The sequence below is a fragment of the Giraffa tippelskirchi genome, chromosome 9 (assembly GCF_054371585.1).
Source record: "Giraffa tippelskirchi isolate mGirTip1 chromosome 9, T2T-mGirTip1v1.2.pri, whole genome shotgun sequence".
In the NCBI taxonomy this organism is placed as follows: Eukaryota; Metazoa; Chordata; class Mammalia; order Artiodactyla; family Giraffidae; genus Giraffa; species Giraffa tippelskirchi.
In genome coordinates this window covers 33,532,777-33,549,885 of record NC_137283.1, presented here as the reverse complement: position 1 = coordinate 33,549,885, position 17,109 = coordinate 33,532,777, and the positions used below count along the sequence as shown (strand labels likewise).

The following is a 17,109-nucleotide window of genomic DNA, read 5'->3' as shown; positions in this document are numbered from 1 at the left end:
CAGTCTACTCATATAATTGGCCAATTAATAGGTAAGTCTGGACTGCCATTTTAAACCCCACAGTTATATAGAAAAAATAACTCCAAGAGGGTTAACTATTGTGCAAATTTTTACCTCTGGTCTCCCAAGTCCTATTTCTCTGGGGAAATACAAACAGATCTGAGTTTGTGACAGATTCCCACGCTTTAACATGAAACAAACGCAGAAGACAACCACATTACTGACACACACTATGAACTGAAGCCAGGACGTAGATGGAATGGACCTATAGGCTCAATGACATGCTTAAGTCGTTAAATACCACCACTAACGGTTCCTAAATTTCCCATCAGCCAGGAAACATTGGGGATTTTTAGATATATTTCCCCTCCTCCGCCTGGGAATTTTCCTCCTACCCCTCCTCCTCCTGTCTCAAGACAATGCCTCCAGCCTTTGAAACTGCATCCATTGTAAACAGCTCTGAATATTAACAGAGCCCAGAGTTCTACTCTAAAAGACCCCCAGGGTTTCAAATCGCAGTTGCTGAGGAGGGGAAAGGTCCCCAATGAGTAAATGTCACCAAGTTCATTCACAAGTCATTGAAAATCAGGCTTGCTCATGAAACTTGGTCTTTCAACCTATGCGCTAAGTCAGAGGAATCTCTCTGAGTTTTAAACCAGAGCTACTGGTACAACCAACATCCTTGACTGCTTATAGCAACTTTCAGTTCAATGAATCCCTTCAGATTTCCCTCTCTAGTGGATGTCACTTTTGAAATAACCAGTGGCTATTTTAAACCACCTCCTTTCCCAGATAACAGACCTTTGGGGCTGCAGCAGGTGCAGAGAGCTAGGCTGGGGGTATTGTTAAGTCGCACAAAACCCTAGCAGCTCTCTTGCATTCCTGTCCACCCTGACAGAGAAGATGCTGAAAAGGCTTTGCACCAGGGAGACACCTCTGCAGAATGGGGGAGAGGCGCTTTCATTGTGAGCATGGTGTCTGAGGGAGAGTAAGGTCAGCCAGAGGTCATCACAATGTGCTCAGGGAAGGCTGCGTGGGGGATTCAGGCCAAGGCATTAATAGGAAGGGAGAGAGACAGAGCCCCTGGGGCAAGGCTGGAGGTTCCATGGAGCTGGACATCCAGTGGGACCCAGATCTCATTTCTCTGCACAGAATCCTCATCCTTCTGGAGATGAAGAAGTACTGCCCACAATCCATTCAAAAGTCCAAAGGTTGGGAAATCTGGTGACCTGATGTAAATATGAAAAGAGATGAGCACGCTTCTTTTTAAAACTGTCCCTTGTAAAAAGGGGCAGGAACGGCCCTGACATACTCTATAGGCAAGAGACACCTTGGGCTTTGGGGGTCTCTGAGCCCTTCCTAATTTCAGTCCTCAAAACTTAGATTTTATGACCATAATTTCGTATCAAAGAGACTTAAATCCTGTGCCTAAAAAAGGCACCCAATTTCATTTCCCTGACTTGCCCTTATTCAAAAAAAGTGTCAGATAACATAAGGGATGAAGGCTTCCCAGGTGGCTCATCGGTAAAGAATCTGCCTGCCAAGCAGGAGATGTTAGTTTGATCTCTGGATTGGAAAGATTCCCTGGAGAAAGACATGGCAACCCACACCAGTATTCCTGCTGGGAAAATTCCACGGATAGAGGAGCCTGGCGGGCTACAGTCCACGGGGATCGCAAAAGAGTTAGACACTACATCGTGGCTAAACAACAACATATCAGATCGGTGTTCCAGTATGTAGGGGAGGTGAAGCCAGGCTTCTGACACTTGAAAAGAAAAGGACTCTGAGCTCAGGCTCGAGCTCCCCCAAACTTTAAAAGCACTTGCACTTCTCAGATTTTCTCTCTGCCATTATCCTGTGTTCGACAGGCTCCCTCTTCAGAATGAACCTCTGTCCATCCTCACGAATTGGACGTTCATGGTCTGCTGAATTCTTTTTAAGCGACAGAGACAGAAAGAGGAAAATGGGCAGAAAGGAAGACCTCAGGGCAATCCAGACCATTATCTACTTCTTAAAACACACACACCAAAGCGAATCTTAGCTTTGGTTCTGGAACAATTTGGTCATCTGCACTTTAGATCTAATTTGCATAAACAGGATGGAAACTATTTTACAAACCCTTAATTCACAACACCCTGCACACCTGGGCCTTCCAGCGCAGCTGTAAAATTTGAAAGACAAAGGCCCTCTTTGCTTCCCAACAACAATGGGAACCACCATGGGGCTTGCGTTTTGTTTTCTAATGTAAACCGAAGTACCACTTAGGTGCCCAAACAAAGAAGTTCGACTGAGGCCCCTGGGCTTGGTACTGCAAACAGGTAGGGAGATAAAACACAAAGAGAACCAAATCAATACATTTGTCTTAATGTGACTCAGAATGACCACACTCGGTGACCTTTAGGGAACATCCTTGCTTTGGAACGCAAAGTCATCTTCCCTCCAAGCTGCGAATCAGTGGTTCCTCCTCCAGGGCCTGCCTGCCTTCCTACCACAGTCCCATTAGCTCATCATTGAGCTGCCAGACCCTGTGAACAAGTAACGCTCTGCTCAACTTTATGCCACAGACAAGAGTCGGAGGTAAATTGTGTTTAATGCATCTTAAACAGCTTCTGAAGCCATACTCCCCAAAGCAATTTCAAAGAAAGAAAACATCTGAGTTCTAAGAAGTTCAACGTCTTCTAAGGTTCTGGGAAGTTCGAAGAGAGCTTGGCAGAGCTGGGAGCTATTTATGAATGTGCTGGTTGGACTAGGCCGTTCTCACCTACGTAATGGGATGGCAGACTCAGTTATGGCTCGACTACTACAACTATAAGTTATTGTGTTGAATACGTTATCCTCAGGCCCCAGGAACGAACATAGTTTCCCTCTCCCAGCACTATTCCAGTTCTGTTATTCCAACTGCATTTACATCCACTATTAAGGAGTTTTACTTTCCTTATGCGCAGCTTAACAGCAACTCCAAAATTAGATGCACTGTTTACAAAAGCAAAAAAAAAAAAAAGTTCCACAAAGCCGCAGGTCCCCTTCTATCTCAAACCCACAGCCTGAAATTGAACTAGCTGCAGTAAATCTAGTTCATGGGGTTATAAACTAGCTCAAAGCACTTTCTAGACACAATGGACTCAGTGGGTGTAAAGTTGGTGAAGCTATAACATATTTTATTATACATATAGACAGAGACTTTCTCCCCTCAAGCCTTACTGAATCATAGCCAGGAATATAAAACATAAATATCCTGATGGAAAATTCAGAATTAGACTAAGGACTTAAATGGCGAAATGTGAAGTCTGGGGGAGGAGGGGGAAAATATTTACCTAATTGTTCTTCAATCAGAAGAAAAACAAACAAACTTCACAAACATTTTTTCGAAGGACATACATTTCTGTACTGAATACCGTATTGCCACATACTAACCAGAGGCCATATTACTCACTTAAAATCTAATCAGTTAACACCATAATCAGTATAATCAAGTCTCCTGAAGTTCAAAATAGCCAGTTTGGTATTCACTGATCATCAAATGTGTTGGGAAAAGACTGCAATTTTAAAGGTATTTATGACTTGTGAAAGTCACTCTTCAGGCAACAAAAGCCCCTCAAACAACCAGTAGTTTTGCTCCAAAAATTAAAGGGCAAGGCAAAGAGGATCTTGTGGCCATAGGAAAGTGAAAACAAGAGGACACCCTGTCCTCGCCAGGAAGCCACCACTTCTGAACTTAGTGCCTTGCCCATGATGCCACCGACATCTGACATTGGGAATCACTACTCCAACAGGTGAACACTTAAGCAGCTACTCTGATTCCATGACTTTAAAAAATAAGATAAAAAAAAGAAACTACTTTAGAGTATGTAAAGGAAAACCCACAATACCCCAGTCTGCCCCAGCTATATACAATACTACCTAATGGCAACTCTGGGGTCTACCTCCCATTAATTTACATGGCCACCACCTGTGTTAAACCGCCCCCCCCCCCAATGGTTTTCCCTAAGTCAGGGAATTTCAAAGCAGCAGCACAACACTGAAGAGAAATCCTGTGCATAAGAGTCGAGTTTCACAACTGCTCAGGATGGATCGCTAAGCAGTGTGGAACGTTAAAGAGATCTGTGCCCCACTCTCAGAGACACAGGATCTTCACATTTGAAAGGAATTAACTTCTTTCCCCTTATGGCAGCCTGAGTCTCAGACCACATGTTCTTACATCAAGCCACAGGTGTTGGTTAAAACTGGTGTCACCAGTTTTGTTTCTCTTTTTGAAGAGTGAATGTCATGCCTGAGGTTACTACTGTTACTCTTGTATGTTCCAGGAAAGATGCCCAATTATTCAACTAAAAAGCAGACTATTCAAGCTAGGCCTCTTCTGGAGTTCTAGAAGAGGTTCTGCAGAGATGCTAATTACTGATAACTGGACAGGATTTTGACTCATGAAGCAGATTTGTTAGAAATTTTAAAAGGTTATGACATTCTGCCATGTTTACACAACTCTCTGTGTTTTCCTGAGAAGTGGGCCACCAAGTCCCAATAGGTTAAAATCCTGACAGCATAGAGATGAGCCTCTTGCGGGTTAACACACTCTGCTGAAATCAATCCAAAGTCTGGCACCCGAGTCTCGCACTCTCTCCCGAAGTAGCACTACTGCAAGACTCATTTGCACCCTTTATAGAGGAGCAATGCTACAGGGTGGGCCCCAAGATGCACTGGATCAGCAAGCCCTAGGAGTCCCCTAGGGAGAAGACAGGAAGGATCTGGAACACAGTTCCCTAAGATGCCAACCAGGGGGGAAAGGACCAACCTTCAGCAGTCACAGATCTCCAGGAACTGAGAGTCCCCTAACTCAACTCGGGGAGTCCTCCAGACTTCTTTGAGGGGCCAGGTCCAAGTCAGGCCACCAGTCTGGTGGATGAGGAGGCGGCTACACACACTCTCACTAATAAATGATGTACGTGGAAGACTGGAGCCAAAAGTCACCTTCATTCATAACCCACTGGAAGGCCGAGCAGCTCAGACGAGAGAGGTGGATTACAGGAGAGGGAAAAGGAGAAACACTCGCGGACCCCCAGACAGACTTCCTCACACTCTCTCCCTCCAGATGTTTCCCGCTCTCCACCCACACATACACCCTCACCTCCAGGCTCTTCACTCACACTCTCTTACCTCCACATTCCCACCCACTCACCAACTCCCAGATAGCCCTCACGAGCCACGCTCACTCACCTCCAGACCCCCACGACACTTTTTCTTCTCCAGAACCTCAAGACTCACATTCGCTCACCTTCAGACCCCAAAGACCCACGTTCGATCTCACCCTTCCCCCCACGAGGTGCACTTCCCGCCTTAAGACCCCAAAGACCCACGCTCATGCACCTCCACACACTCACGAGACTCACACTTTTCCCATCCAGACTTCCTCGCACGCAGTCTCCTCCGGATCCCCAAGGACTATGTCACCACTACAATCCCACACTAACAGTTTTGCAGCTCATTCAAACTTGACACACACGCAACTCAATGCGTAGCCCCTTTTCGGAGAAGCACCCCAGCCGCCCCGTCCGCAAGTGACAGCGCCCCGGGGCGCGAAGAGCACGTAAAGGTCGGTACTTACAGGCTCCGCGTCCAGGCGGGCAGGTCCCCTGGCAGCGCCTCCAACCCGCGCCCGCCGCAGTCCAGAGAGTCCCCAGCGCAAGTGCAGGCGGCGGCGCAGGGCGTCCGCGGGCCGGCTGTGGCCGATGCGGGCTCCAGCTGAAGCAGCAGCAGCAGCCAGAGGAGGAGAAGACAAGGCGAGCGGCGCGGGGCCCCGAGCGCTCCGCGGGCCGGCCGCGCCATCTTGTCTGGAGCGCGCAGCGAACTCCCTGTGCTGGGGCTGCGAAGTCCGGGGCGACCGCAGGCACGGGCGGGCCTGCGGGAGCTCCGCTCCGCACCACGCTCAGTGCCGGGGCATGGCTGCCAGCACAAGTTCTCTTTGCGGTAGCGACTCTGGCGCTCAGCGGGCCCCCGGTGCCTGGGCTACTCCGCAGAGCCCGGAGGGGGCCGCGAACCCCGCGCCCATCCGGGCCGACCCGTCCGTGCTCGCTGCGAACCCCACGGAGCTCAGCAAACGGTGCTTGGCTGACGCTCCTCGTTCCCCCGCCACGCTCCTGGCCGGGCTTCGGAGTCCCAGCACACACCAAGTGCCGCCGCCGCTGCGAGCAAGGCGCTCAGGCTCACAGCAGAAGCTCTGCGCCCGTAGGCATATTCCTCGCGGCTCCAAGCGTCCAGCTGCAGACTCCTGGCTGGACGACGCGGCCACCCCCGCAGTGTTCCAAGGGCCCGGTGCGCCTAGCTGTCCCAGCGCCTGAGGCAGAGCGCGCGAGCGCAGTTCCGGACTCCGCACGCTCCTCCGCTTAGTTAGAACCCCGCAGACCTCACGGCCGAACAATCAGCCTCTCGCCGCTCGCTCCCCCGCGACCCAGCCCGGGCCGGTCCCGAAGCCCCGCCCCCGGCCGCTCGCCCTCACACACCCCCTGGGCTCAGCCGCCCGCGGCCTCCTGCCGGCCCACGTTGGACGCTTTGCAACAGCGCCCCGCCCCGCCCCCGCCTGCTGTTCATTGGCTGCCGGGGACCACAGCGGCCAGTTTGGGCGCCCATTGGAGCGTTCACCATGATCCCGCCCCTCCCGCCTCTCCGGCCACCCCACCCCAGTCTCTTTTCCCACCCAAGGTGTGAAGGGCGGGGACTGGGAGGAGAAAGGGAGAGACGGCCTCTGACTCTTAAAGGGGACTTACTGACTGATGGAGGAGGGGGATGCGCAATGGGGAGAGGTGGAATACAAGTATGCCCTATGGGTGAATGGGAGGAGAAAACTTTGGCAAAGTGGGTAATGCGCCCACTTTGGAGCGTTCTGGCCTCAAAGTTTGCTCCCTCCTTCCCAGACTGCAAACAGGGCCGGCGACTTTTACACCCATTTTCCAGATGTATGCAGATTTAAAACTTCACTAATCTACTGCTGGGGGCATCTTTAGTTATTTTATTAGGGTTGACCGCCTTCCTCTCTCACAACCGGGAGCTCTTTTTGGCTCCTGACTTGTTCCTGACCCCTTAAATCTAGCAGTATGTCCTTGATTACCAAAATGAAAGTGTAATGCATGCAGAAACCGAATCTGAAAGGTGTACGCAGTCCCACCTCCATCCCCACCTCTGCCCTGGTGAGCTGAAGGGTTATCCTGGAAACACTCCAGCCTTCGATATAAAGGGGTTGCTTTGTTTGTTTAAATCACAGCCTTTTAAAGCCAGTTTTCAAGAAGCTATGCATCAAGAACTCCTAAGAGACAGAATAAAAAGAGAAATAATAATTCTTACAAAGTTACTAACTTTGGCTCCTACTGGTCCGAGCGTAGTAGCCAAGTGTTAACGACAGCCCAAACATTAAGGCAGGCACTCCGCTCAGGGGGGCGCGCGCGCACGCGCGCGCGCACACACACACACTCACACACTCACACAGAGGACAAAGTTACAAGATTAGCACATCAAGATATAGCTGCTCCTATTGGAGTTTTGGTTTGCTGGTGTCTCCTGTCCCTTCCCAAGAGTATGCAAGTTTCTAACATAACTGCACACATTGTCAGGAAAATTGAGTGAGTCATGTCTGTTGAAAAACATTTGCTCCAGCAACTGAAATCTGACTTCTGTGTTACCAAAAGGAAAGATGTTCCTTAGAAAGAAAAAAAAAATTAAGCATTGCTTCATTTTTGATACATTCTAAGGCGTTGCTTTAATTGAGATGTTAAAATTTTCCTCAGTGGAGAAAACTTCTTTTCTTTAACCAAAACTGGGTTTGGGCTTGGTAGTCACGTGGTGGCTGGTTTCCTTTCTTTTTGTTCCCTCCTTTCCCTCTTTATCCTCCTCCAACTTCTACTGATTCACTATGCTATCAACTACTGGTCCCTCATGTTTTCCTTCCTTCCTCTATTCCCTCCTCCCTGTTTCTCTCTTTCTCCTTCCCTCTCTGCAAGATCTCAATAGTAATGCCCAAAGCAAAGCACAAATATGTGTGAAAATTAATCCAAATATGATTCCCAAGGAACACTGTCAGAAAAAGGCTGTACCTGACCTATTCTACCAAGGCCTTAACCAGCTTTTATGTTTCATTTGTGACCCATATTAAACATACACCATCCACCTGGACAAGAAGAAATATACCTCTTTGTTATAATGCCTTTCAGTAAAATAACATTAATAAGCAGAAAGATGGAATTTAAAGGACCCCGAATTGGTGTAGTCCTCTATGTCAAGGTTTCTGAAACTTTTCATGACCAAAGAACACAAAATAGTAATTTAATGCAGAATACCCATGGAGTACTTCCTTAAAGAAAGCTATCAGACCTGCCTTGCCCCACCTCAAATGAAACAACAAATGCAGCAGAAACAAACTGAACTCATTGAACCCCTTGAGAGGCTGACCTAAAATTACCTTTCACGTTTGTTGTTTGTTCCACAATTGGTATTTGTGGGTGCACCTGTGAGATGCTTCCTTGGAGGGTAGGAAGGTTGGACCTGAGAACTGGCAAGGTAAGGATGTGCTCACAAGTCTAAAGCAGCCCCTGTGGTCTGGTTACCATGAAGCCAGAGAGAAGGATTCCAAAACCCAGGAACACTTGCAGGCACTGGGCGCCTGAGCCTTGGCAGTTCCCCTTGTCTACAGCAGAGCATGAAGTCATGTCTGCTCCCCATACCATGTATGGAAGTTTGCCCATATACTAGCAACCTGCCTGTGACTGAAAGGAGAGTGTGGGCTTGGAGAGCTCAGGGGAGAATTCATCTGTAGCCACAACTTAAAATCACAAAGACCCGAATAACAACAAGGGCAAGTTTCTAAGGGAGTCTATGTCACTGCTTACAAAAAAGCAAACAGTGGTCAACTAGGGAGCAACAGCTGATTTGGGCATTGTGGGTCTTCATTTTCCTCCACTGCCATCTCCTCAATTTTAAAGTTACTCCTTGAAGGAGGTCATTCAGGGATTTTTAGGCTTTCCACTTCGTTTTAATCCACCAGGGACCAAACGCTAGGACCAGCATGGACTCAAATCCCCCGTCCCATCCCAAATCTCTGCAGGATTCTCTGAAATACAGCAGCTGTAGCAGTTAATCACCCTAAACCCACGGAAAGAGACAAACCCCAAATCTAAATAGCTTGAAATCACCAAGCAGGAGAGAAGCAAATAACAAAATAAGAAGAAAACAGATTGATCACATGGATTTTTTTTTTTTTTAAAGAAAACACAAATTCCAGGAGACTGAATTGAGGCAGTTATGACAGTTCTAGGTGGTGATAATTGATGGTTTTAAAGAATGTTGAGATTCAGACGTGCTTTCTGACTGTGAGAAGAGATTTTACACTATGTTCAGTACATTCAAAGAGCACCAGGGCTGTATTCAGAAGACCTGGATTCTAGCCAAGACCTGTTACCCATGAAACCTTCACCCAGTCATTTCCTTTAAGCCTCACTTTTCTCAAATGGAAAACAAAAAGAATGGTACTTCTGACCCAGTGCTAAGACAGTTAGGGAAGGATCTGTTCTGATATAGGACCTGGGGGACTTTGTCAACCATTTGGGCCTATATACATAGAAGGCTTATTTTTAAGGTATTACTGAATTTTAAGTCTGAGAAAAATTGAGCGTGCAGGTACATACTGTAGATGGAATATCTTAGTAGTTGCTTAGTAGTAGCACAGAGGGTTTTTCCCCCTAGGCAGGCCACAAAGGGTTAATAATTACCTATAAAACCCCTGAAGACTTGCAGGGTGATGACAGCCCTGCTTTGAGCCTGTTTTGTATCTCTCTTCCAAGAAAAATAAAGCTGTGTACTCATTAATTCCTTCCTTGCAATAACTGTGTCAATGAGACAGGCAGAGAAGGTGACAGGAAGTCAAGGGATGGAATATAAGAAGAGACAATTTGGAGATCTCTCTGTCCCATCCCAATTTTTCCCTTGGTGGAAGTGCGGAGATGTATACTTTATTGTATATTCTCTGGCTACTGAAATATTCGTTAATGCCCCAAAGGGTGCCAGGCTGTGATGCCTGAAGTGCATTCCGCTCCTGCAGAGCAGCACCCACCAGGGGCCCCAAACCACTGGAGTCCACCTTCTAACACAGACTAGACCCTGCATGTTTGTCCTTGCCTCATGGATCTGCCATTTTCACCGGTTCACTGAAAGACTAAGGACAAGCTTTATGAAAGCTAGCAGCATTTCAAAATTTTGAGATTCTGGTGTGAGTATCAGTGTAAGACGCAGCCTGTCTGCTCCAATGATGAAGAGATGGCTAATTACATCATCACAGAGGCCATAACTCTCACCACCAATCTGCTGCCTTTCCAATTGTCACTTGCAACCATACATGACAGAGGAAGGGGGAGGGAAATCAAAGTTTATGCTTTACTGCCAGAAACTCAAAAGCAACACCTCAATGTATATAAAGAACAGCACATTTATCATGTTATAATAAAAATCTTCATGAAATCATATACCTTATATTTTTCAAAGGAAGGTCACATCATAACAACAGCTGTCATTTACAGAGCACTTATTCTGTGTCTGTCCCTTGGCAGAGTACTTTTGGTACTTTTTGAGTGCGGTAGAAGTTAAGAAAAATGGTCAAGGTCACACAAGCTAATAAGTGACAAGGCCAAGATTCAAACTGGCTGTGAGGACACCAAAGATCCATTATGACATTTGAGCCTCATAAACTTCAAATATAACAATTGTTATTGTTTCCACTTTATAGATGAGAAAGCTGAGGTTAAAGGACATGTCAAGGTCCCACAGAGTCAAGAAAAAATAGAACCTTAAATCCAAGTTTTATTGCAACCATCATCACATACGCTTTATATTCAGAAAATGTCTTAAGAGATGCTCATTTTGCTTGTTTTTCAAGGATCCTGTGAGAATGGATGAAATTTCTCTCCTCTTCCACAGTGGTGAATCACTTTCCTGAATTTTCTCTGATTAATAAGCAAAATATTTTACAGATAAATATATTGGTCTTTCCCCCCACCATACATGGCAGGATTTGTATAGTAATAAAGGTTAATCATTACTGACCGGTTACTATGCACCAGGCATTATGTCGCATTATGGCTTAACTTCACTGAAGACACCTAAGAATTCTGTGAGGTAGGCACTGGAAAGATCATTCTATAGATGAAGACTCCAAGACTCTAGTCAATCAACTAACCCAAGCCACATCCTTGTTAGCGGTTCAGGAATCAAAGCCTCTGCTAATTGACAGATAACTCATCAGAATCACAGTTAACCCGCCACTCCCTCAGCAGTCGCTATTGCAATTATTTTTTGTGTTAATCATTCCTCCTAGACCAGCAGCTCATTAAGTTCAGAGCCCGAGTCCAAGCCCACTGTCAGGCACGTGGTAGGCACAGAGGCAACATTTGCTACCTGACCCTTGCTGCCCCGTGAACAGGGAAGCGTATCAGCAACCCCTTCCATCCACCATCTGATATAAGATTGCTCTTCTGTTCTGTGAACCAGCAGCATAAAAGCACCTGAGCTTGTCAGAAACTCCAATCTCAGCTCCCACCCAGACCCAATGGATCAGAGTCTGCTTTGAAACAAGGCCCCCAAATGACTCGTTTGCACATGCAAAGTTTAAGAAGTACCAGGTCACCTTACACATCTCATATATGAACCTCCTCTGTCTCTCCCATCACTGGCACGAGGACAGACCATACTTTATGCATTTTCATATGCTTACGTGTATATGTTTATATTTTCCATATTTTCACAAGCTGTCAATAAAATAATTTCCAAAATATAGGCAGGCATGTGGTTGGCATTATTGCCCCTTAACGGAAGAACATTCAAAACATCTGCTGCCCATGAGATTTTGGTCAAATCCTCTCGTGCCATTCAATTCTCCTTTTTCTTTGAGATGCATTCAGGCTAATAAGAAGCATTTGAGAATTTTATGGCCTGTTGTATTTGTTTCCAAAAGGACGCTTGGGTTTTTGACACACTTCAAATTTATCGTAAATGTATATAGCCAGACATATACATATATGCTTTGCACTGTCACTCTTCTCCATGAGCTACATTCTTTAGGTAATCATTTAAATATCCTCATTTCCCTGAGGGAGTTCTGACACTCTTCTTGGATTAAGATATCTACAAAGACTTTGTCTTGTCACCAGACTCCTCACCACAAAACAACAACAACAACAACACTATTTTTTCTTCTTTGAGGTGCATTAACTAAGATTCAGAGAAGGCAAGGATATAGGTTAATCGCCTGCAAAAATGGCCACCGATAATTTCTTCCATCAAGATGTGGAGTACATTTTCTCTCCCTCTTTGAATCTGGATTGGTCCTGTGACTTGCTTTGACCAACAGAACGTAGTGGAAGTGACACTGTGCCAGTTCTAACACGTGTGTGCCAGCACCACATGAGCAGAGATATGCCATCCCCAACGAACTTGGCCCAAATTCCTGACCCACAAAATGGGAACCAATAAAAACAGGCCTTCCTTTAAGCCACTAAGTTTTGGGATGATGGGTTATGCAGCAGTAGATATCTGAAACAACAAATGTGGATGAGAGGACATGCAATAACATATGAGTAGACGGGGGGAGGGCGGGGGATTAAATCTAATCAAATAAACCTGTCATTAGGAGTGTCCAAAAAATGAGTGTTATCACTTGACCTTCCTGGTGTGTTTGTCAGGGCCTTTGATTGAATGAAACGTGCTGACTGACTTAAGAGGTTGAACAAAACTTACTGGGTAATAAATATTCTGGCTCTTCATCAGGGCACAAAACGAGCTCTCTTCCTCCTCACTTGGAACTTTGTGTGAGAGAAATGCAGAATATCTGCTTATTTATAAAAGGTAGCTCCTCCCATGTAGCAGGCAGCAAAATAAAATATTTGAAAGGATGACACTGTGGAAGTCCTATTCTTTCTCAAAAATTCAGCTAAGGCTTAAATCTAAAAAAAAGAGAGAGAGAGAGAGAGTCTTGGCCATACAAGTCCTTGACATTGAGATAGGAAGTCTGGGTGTGGGTGTTCAGTAGGCAATGAGGGGTTGTAACTCCTGAGCACAGACTTTCTTACCCCTCTCCCTAACCAGGCGGTTGTATACTTGCCTTTAAGGTCTGTAAGGCAGGGCTTACTGCTTCCGTGTGTTATCTTACCCTCTTCTCCAGTTCTCATCACCTCAGAGTCTTCCCTGTGCATGACAATCGGGAGAGGCAGGGCAGTGCAGGGTAGAGAGCTGAGTCCCCTGCTTGTGGTTCTGTGGACTGCTAGATCTCTAGCAACCAGAACACTACCTGACAAACAGCAGGTGTCCAAGAAGTAGTGCTGAATGAATACGTGACTGACTGACATGGTTTTCTGTACCTGAACCTCATTTTCTCATACAGAACATGAGCAGGTCACAGGAAGCAGTCACAGAATCATACACTGTTGGAAGACAAATGGACCTTCATGACTGTGGGTCAGGCTCCACCTCACACCTATTGGATCAGAAACTCTGGGGGTGGGGCTCGGCATCCCACGTTTTAACAGCAGATTTTCATACATGATGAAGTTTGAGAACTACCTGTCTAGTCTGAACTCCTCATTTTACAGAGATGTCACACAGCTCGTCAGTGGCTGAAAGCAGACTTAGGGTGACCAACCATCTACTTCTGCCCAGAACTGAGGGGTTTCTCAGGGCACATGACTTTCAGCACTAAGACAGGGAAAGTTCTGAGTGAATCAGGGTAAGTTGGTCACCTTATTAAAACCCTAGTTTCCAAATTCACATCTAGATCCCTGTGCCTGCCATATAGCCAGCTGATCTACCTGAGAACCAACTATACCAGTGAATGATCTGACTGCTTTAAACGCATTAACTCACTTAACCTTCTCAACAGTCCCATGAGATAGGGACTATTATCATCTTCATTTTGTAACATACAGGCATACCTCAGAGATTATATGGGTTCAACTACTGACCAGCTCAGTAAAGCAAGTCATGTGAGGTTCTGGTTTCCGAGTGCATACAGAAGTGTTGTTTTAGAGAACAGACTTGGGGTTGCCAGAAGGAGGCAGGGAATGGATTGGGAGTTTGGGATTAGCAGATGCAAACTATTATATACAGAATGGATAAACAGCAAGGTCCTACTATATAGCACAGAGAACTATATTCAAAATCCTGTGATAAACCGATAGACCATCATGGAAAAGAAAAAGAAAAAGGATCCTTACCTGTACTATAATCTAACACACTATTACTAAAAAACACTAACCATCATCTGAGACTTTAGCGAGTCGTAGTACTAACATCAAAGGTCACTGATCACAGAGCACATAACAAATATTAATATAATAGTCATGAAAAAGGTTGACATACAGTGAGAATTACCAAAATGTGACAACAGAGACATGAAGCAGGCAAATGCTGTTGGAAAAATGGTGCCAACAGACTTGCTTGACACAGGGTTACCACAAACCTTCAATTTGTAAAAAAACACAGTATCTGTGAAGTGCACTGAAGTGAAATTCAATGAATTGAGGCCTGCCTGTAGAATACTGACACATAGGAAGAATAAGAAATTTGCCTAAGGTCACAGAGGTAGGAAATTAGACTCCAGAACTCAAGCTCCAGAAACTCAAGACTCCAGAACTTAGCCATCACTCTCATATACTTCCTTTTTATTACAGGAGATTCCCAGCTCCTCTTCCACTTTTTTTTTCTTGTTAACCACATCCCTTTGTCTTCATAACACTTTTTCACAGTTCTTTCACAGCTATTATTTTTCCAATTTGTCAGTTAATCTCTCTAATAGGAGAAATAGAGCCCGAGAGAAGGGCCCGCCACTTGACCTTGCACAGTGCCTGGCACAGTGGGGGCTGAGGACACAGGTGTTGAATGAATGTCACGAGTGTGACACATAGTAGGGTGACTGAATGACTGACTGATCAAAGTGAGTTTCTGAAAGAAAGGGAGTCAGATATTAACCGAATATCCACCATGTCTCAGTCACAGCCCATGAAAAATGTGGGCCAAACTTGGCCTTCAGGTATGCTCTATTTGACCTGGTGTGTTTATTTTCAAAATCTAAATATGACCTACCTTTAAGGGCTAGCCATCTGCTGACTGTCCTAATTTTTATTTCCTTTCTGTCCATCCTGGCAGGCATTTGGGTTTGTAATTAGAACCCCAAGCTTTCTCTAATACAAATTCATTTATTTTTAACAATAAGACTATGTAGCAGGTATTTCCATCTACACTTTACTGATACAAAAACTGAGGCTGAGGAATTACAGGTAACCTGGCCGAGATCTCAAGCTCCTAAGGACTCAACTCAAAAGAGCTCACCCTTCTCCCCACCCCCATCCCTCCAGCCCCACTGCCCTTTTAGCCACTGGGGAACCACAGGAACAAGGGAGCCCTGTCGTCTCAGATAAAGCATCCATTTTACAAGGGTGAGGCTTCTACAAAAGGAGTCTCCTTTTGCATTCCATACAATCACTCCAAATGCACCTCAGGGTCTTTTAGATTGTTCTTTTCCATGACTGAGATATGATGAGAACATGGTGTTCTGGAAGCTAAGTGGAAGAACAGTCAACCATGTCAAATTCTTTCATAAGGTCAAAGTGAGAACTACAAACTGACCGTTGATTTAGCAATACAGATTTCATCTGTCACCTTGGCAAGAGCTCTTCGGGTGAAGTAAAGGTAACAAAAGCATGATAAGAATGTTAAAAAGTGAACTGAAGGTAAAAATTAGACACCATGAGGATGGATAACAGTTTTGAGGAGTTGTCCTACAAAGGGGAACAGAGATATGGGGTAGTCACACTTCCTAGAGTAATGGAAATAAAAACAAAAATAAACAAATGAGACTTAATTCAACATAAAAGCTTCTGCACAGCAAAGGAACCAATAAACAAGATGAAAAGACAACACTCAGAAAGGGAGAGAATAATTGTACATGAAACAACTGACAAAGGATTAATCTCCAGAATATATAAGCAGCTCATACAGCTCAACATCAGGAAAACAAATAGCCCAATCAAAAAATGAGCAGAACAGCTGAACAGACATTTCTCCAAAGAAGACATACAAATGGCTAATAAGCACATGAGAAGATGCTTAACAATGATCATTGTTAGAGAAATGCAAATCAAAACAGAAATGGGGTATCACCTCACATGGGTTAGAATGGCCATCATCAAAAAATCTATAGATAACAAGTGCTGGAGAGAGTGTAGAGAAAAGGAATTCCCTTGGACTGTTGGTGGGAATGTAAATTGATACAGCCACTATGGAAGACAGTATAGAGATTACTTAAAAAACCAGAAACAGAACTACCATATGACCCTGTAATCCAACTCTGGGGTATATATCTGGATAAAAACATGATCTGGAAGGATGCATGCACCCCAACGTTCACTGCAGCACTGATAACAACAGGCAAGACATGGAAGCAATCTAAATGACCATCTACAGAAGAACAGATAAAAAAGATGTGGTACATATGTACAATGGAGTATTACTCAGATATTAAAAAGAATGAAATAAAGCCATTTGCGGTAACATGGATGGACCTAGAGAGTGAAGCAAGTTAGAGAAAGAGAAATATTGCATGACATCCCTTACATGTGGAATCTAAAAAGAAATGATACAAATGACCTTACTTATAAAACAGAAAGAGACTCACAGACTTAGAAATCAAACTTATGGTTGCTGGGGGAAAGGGATAGTTAAGGAGTTTGGGAAGGTCATGTACACACAGTTATGTTCAAAATGGATAACCAACAAAGACCTATTGTATTGCACATAGAACTCTACTCAATGTTATGTGCCAGCCTGGATGGGAGAGGAGTTTGGGGGAGAATGGATACATGTATATGTATGGCTGAGACCCTTTGCTGTTCACCTAAAACTACCACAACACTAATCGGCTATACCCCAATACAAAGTAAAAGGTTTAAAGTTTGAAAAAAAAGAAAGCCAACTAGGAATAAAACTACCACAGGACCCAACAATCCCACTACTGGGCATATACTCTGAGGAAACCATAATTGAAAGAGACAGATGTACCCCAGTGTTCACTGCAGCACTATTAACAAC

The 17,109-nt window shown here is 45.1% G+C and overlaps 1 protein-coding gene across 6 annotated transcripts in view; it reads right to left on the bottom strand.

Annotated features, from left to right (window-relative positions):
* The window catches only part of LRIG1 (leucine rich repeats and immunoglobulin like domains 1), a 539,770-nt gene that overhangs the window by 107,749 nt on the left and 414,912 nt on the right, over nt 1-17,109 (bottom strand). For 4 of the 6 annotated variants that reach the window (XM_081528428.1, XM_081528430.1, XM_081528429.1 and 1 more), the window contains exon 1: nt 5,600-6,449. The exons of the other annotated variants lie outside the window; for them this stretch is intronic. In XM_081528428.1, coding sequence (XP_081384554.1) covers nt 5,600-5,820 — 221 coding nt within the window. In that variant the 5' untranslated portion in view covers nt 5,821-6,449. Of the gene's footprint in view, nt 1-5,599; nt 6,450-17,109 lie in introns of those variants that run through there. 6 annotated transcript variants of the gene reach the window in all.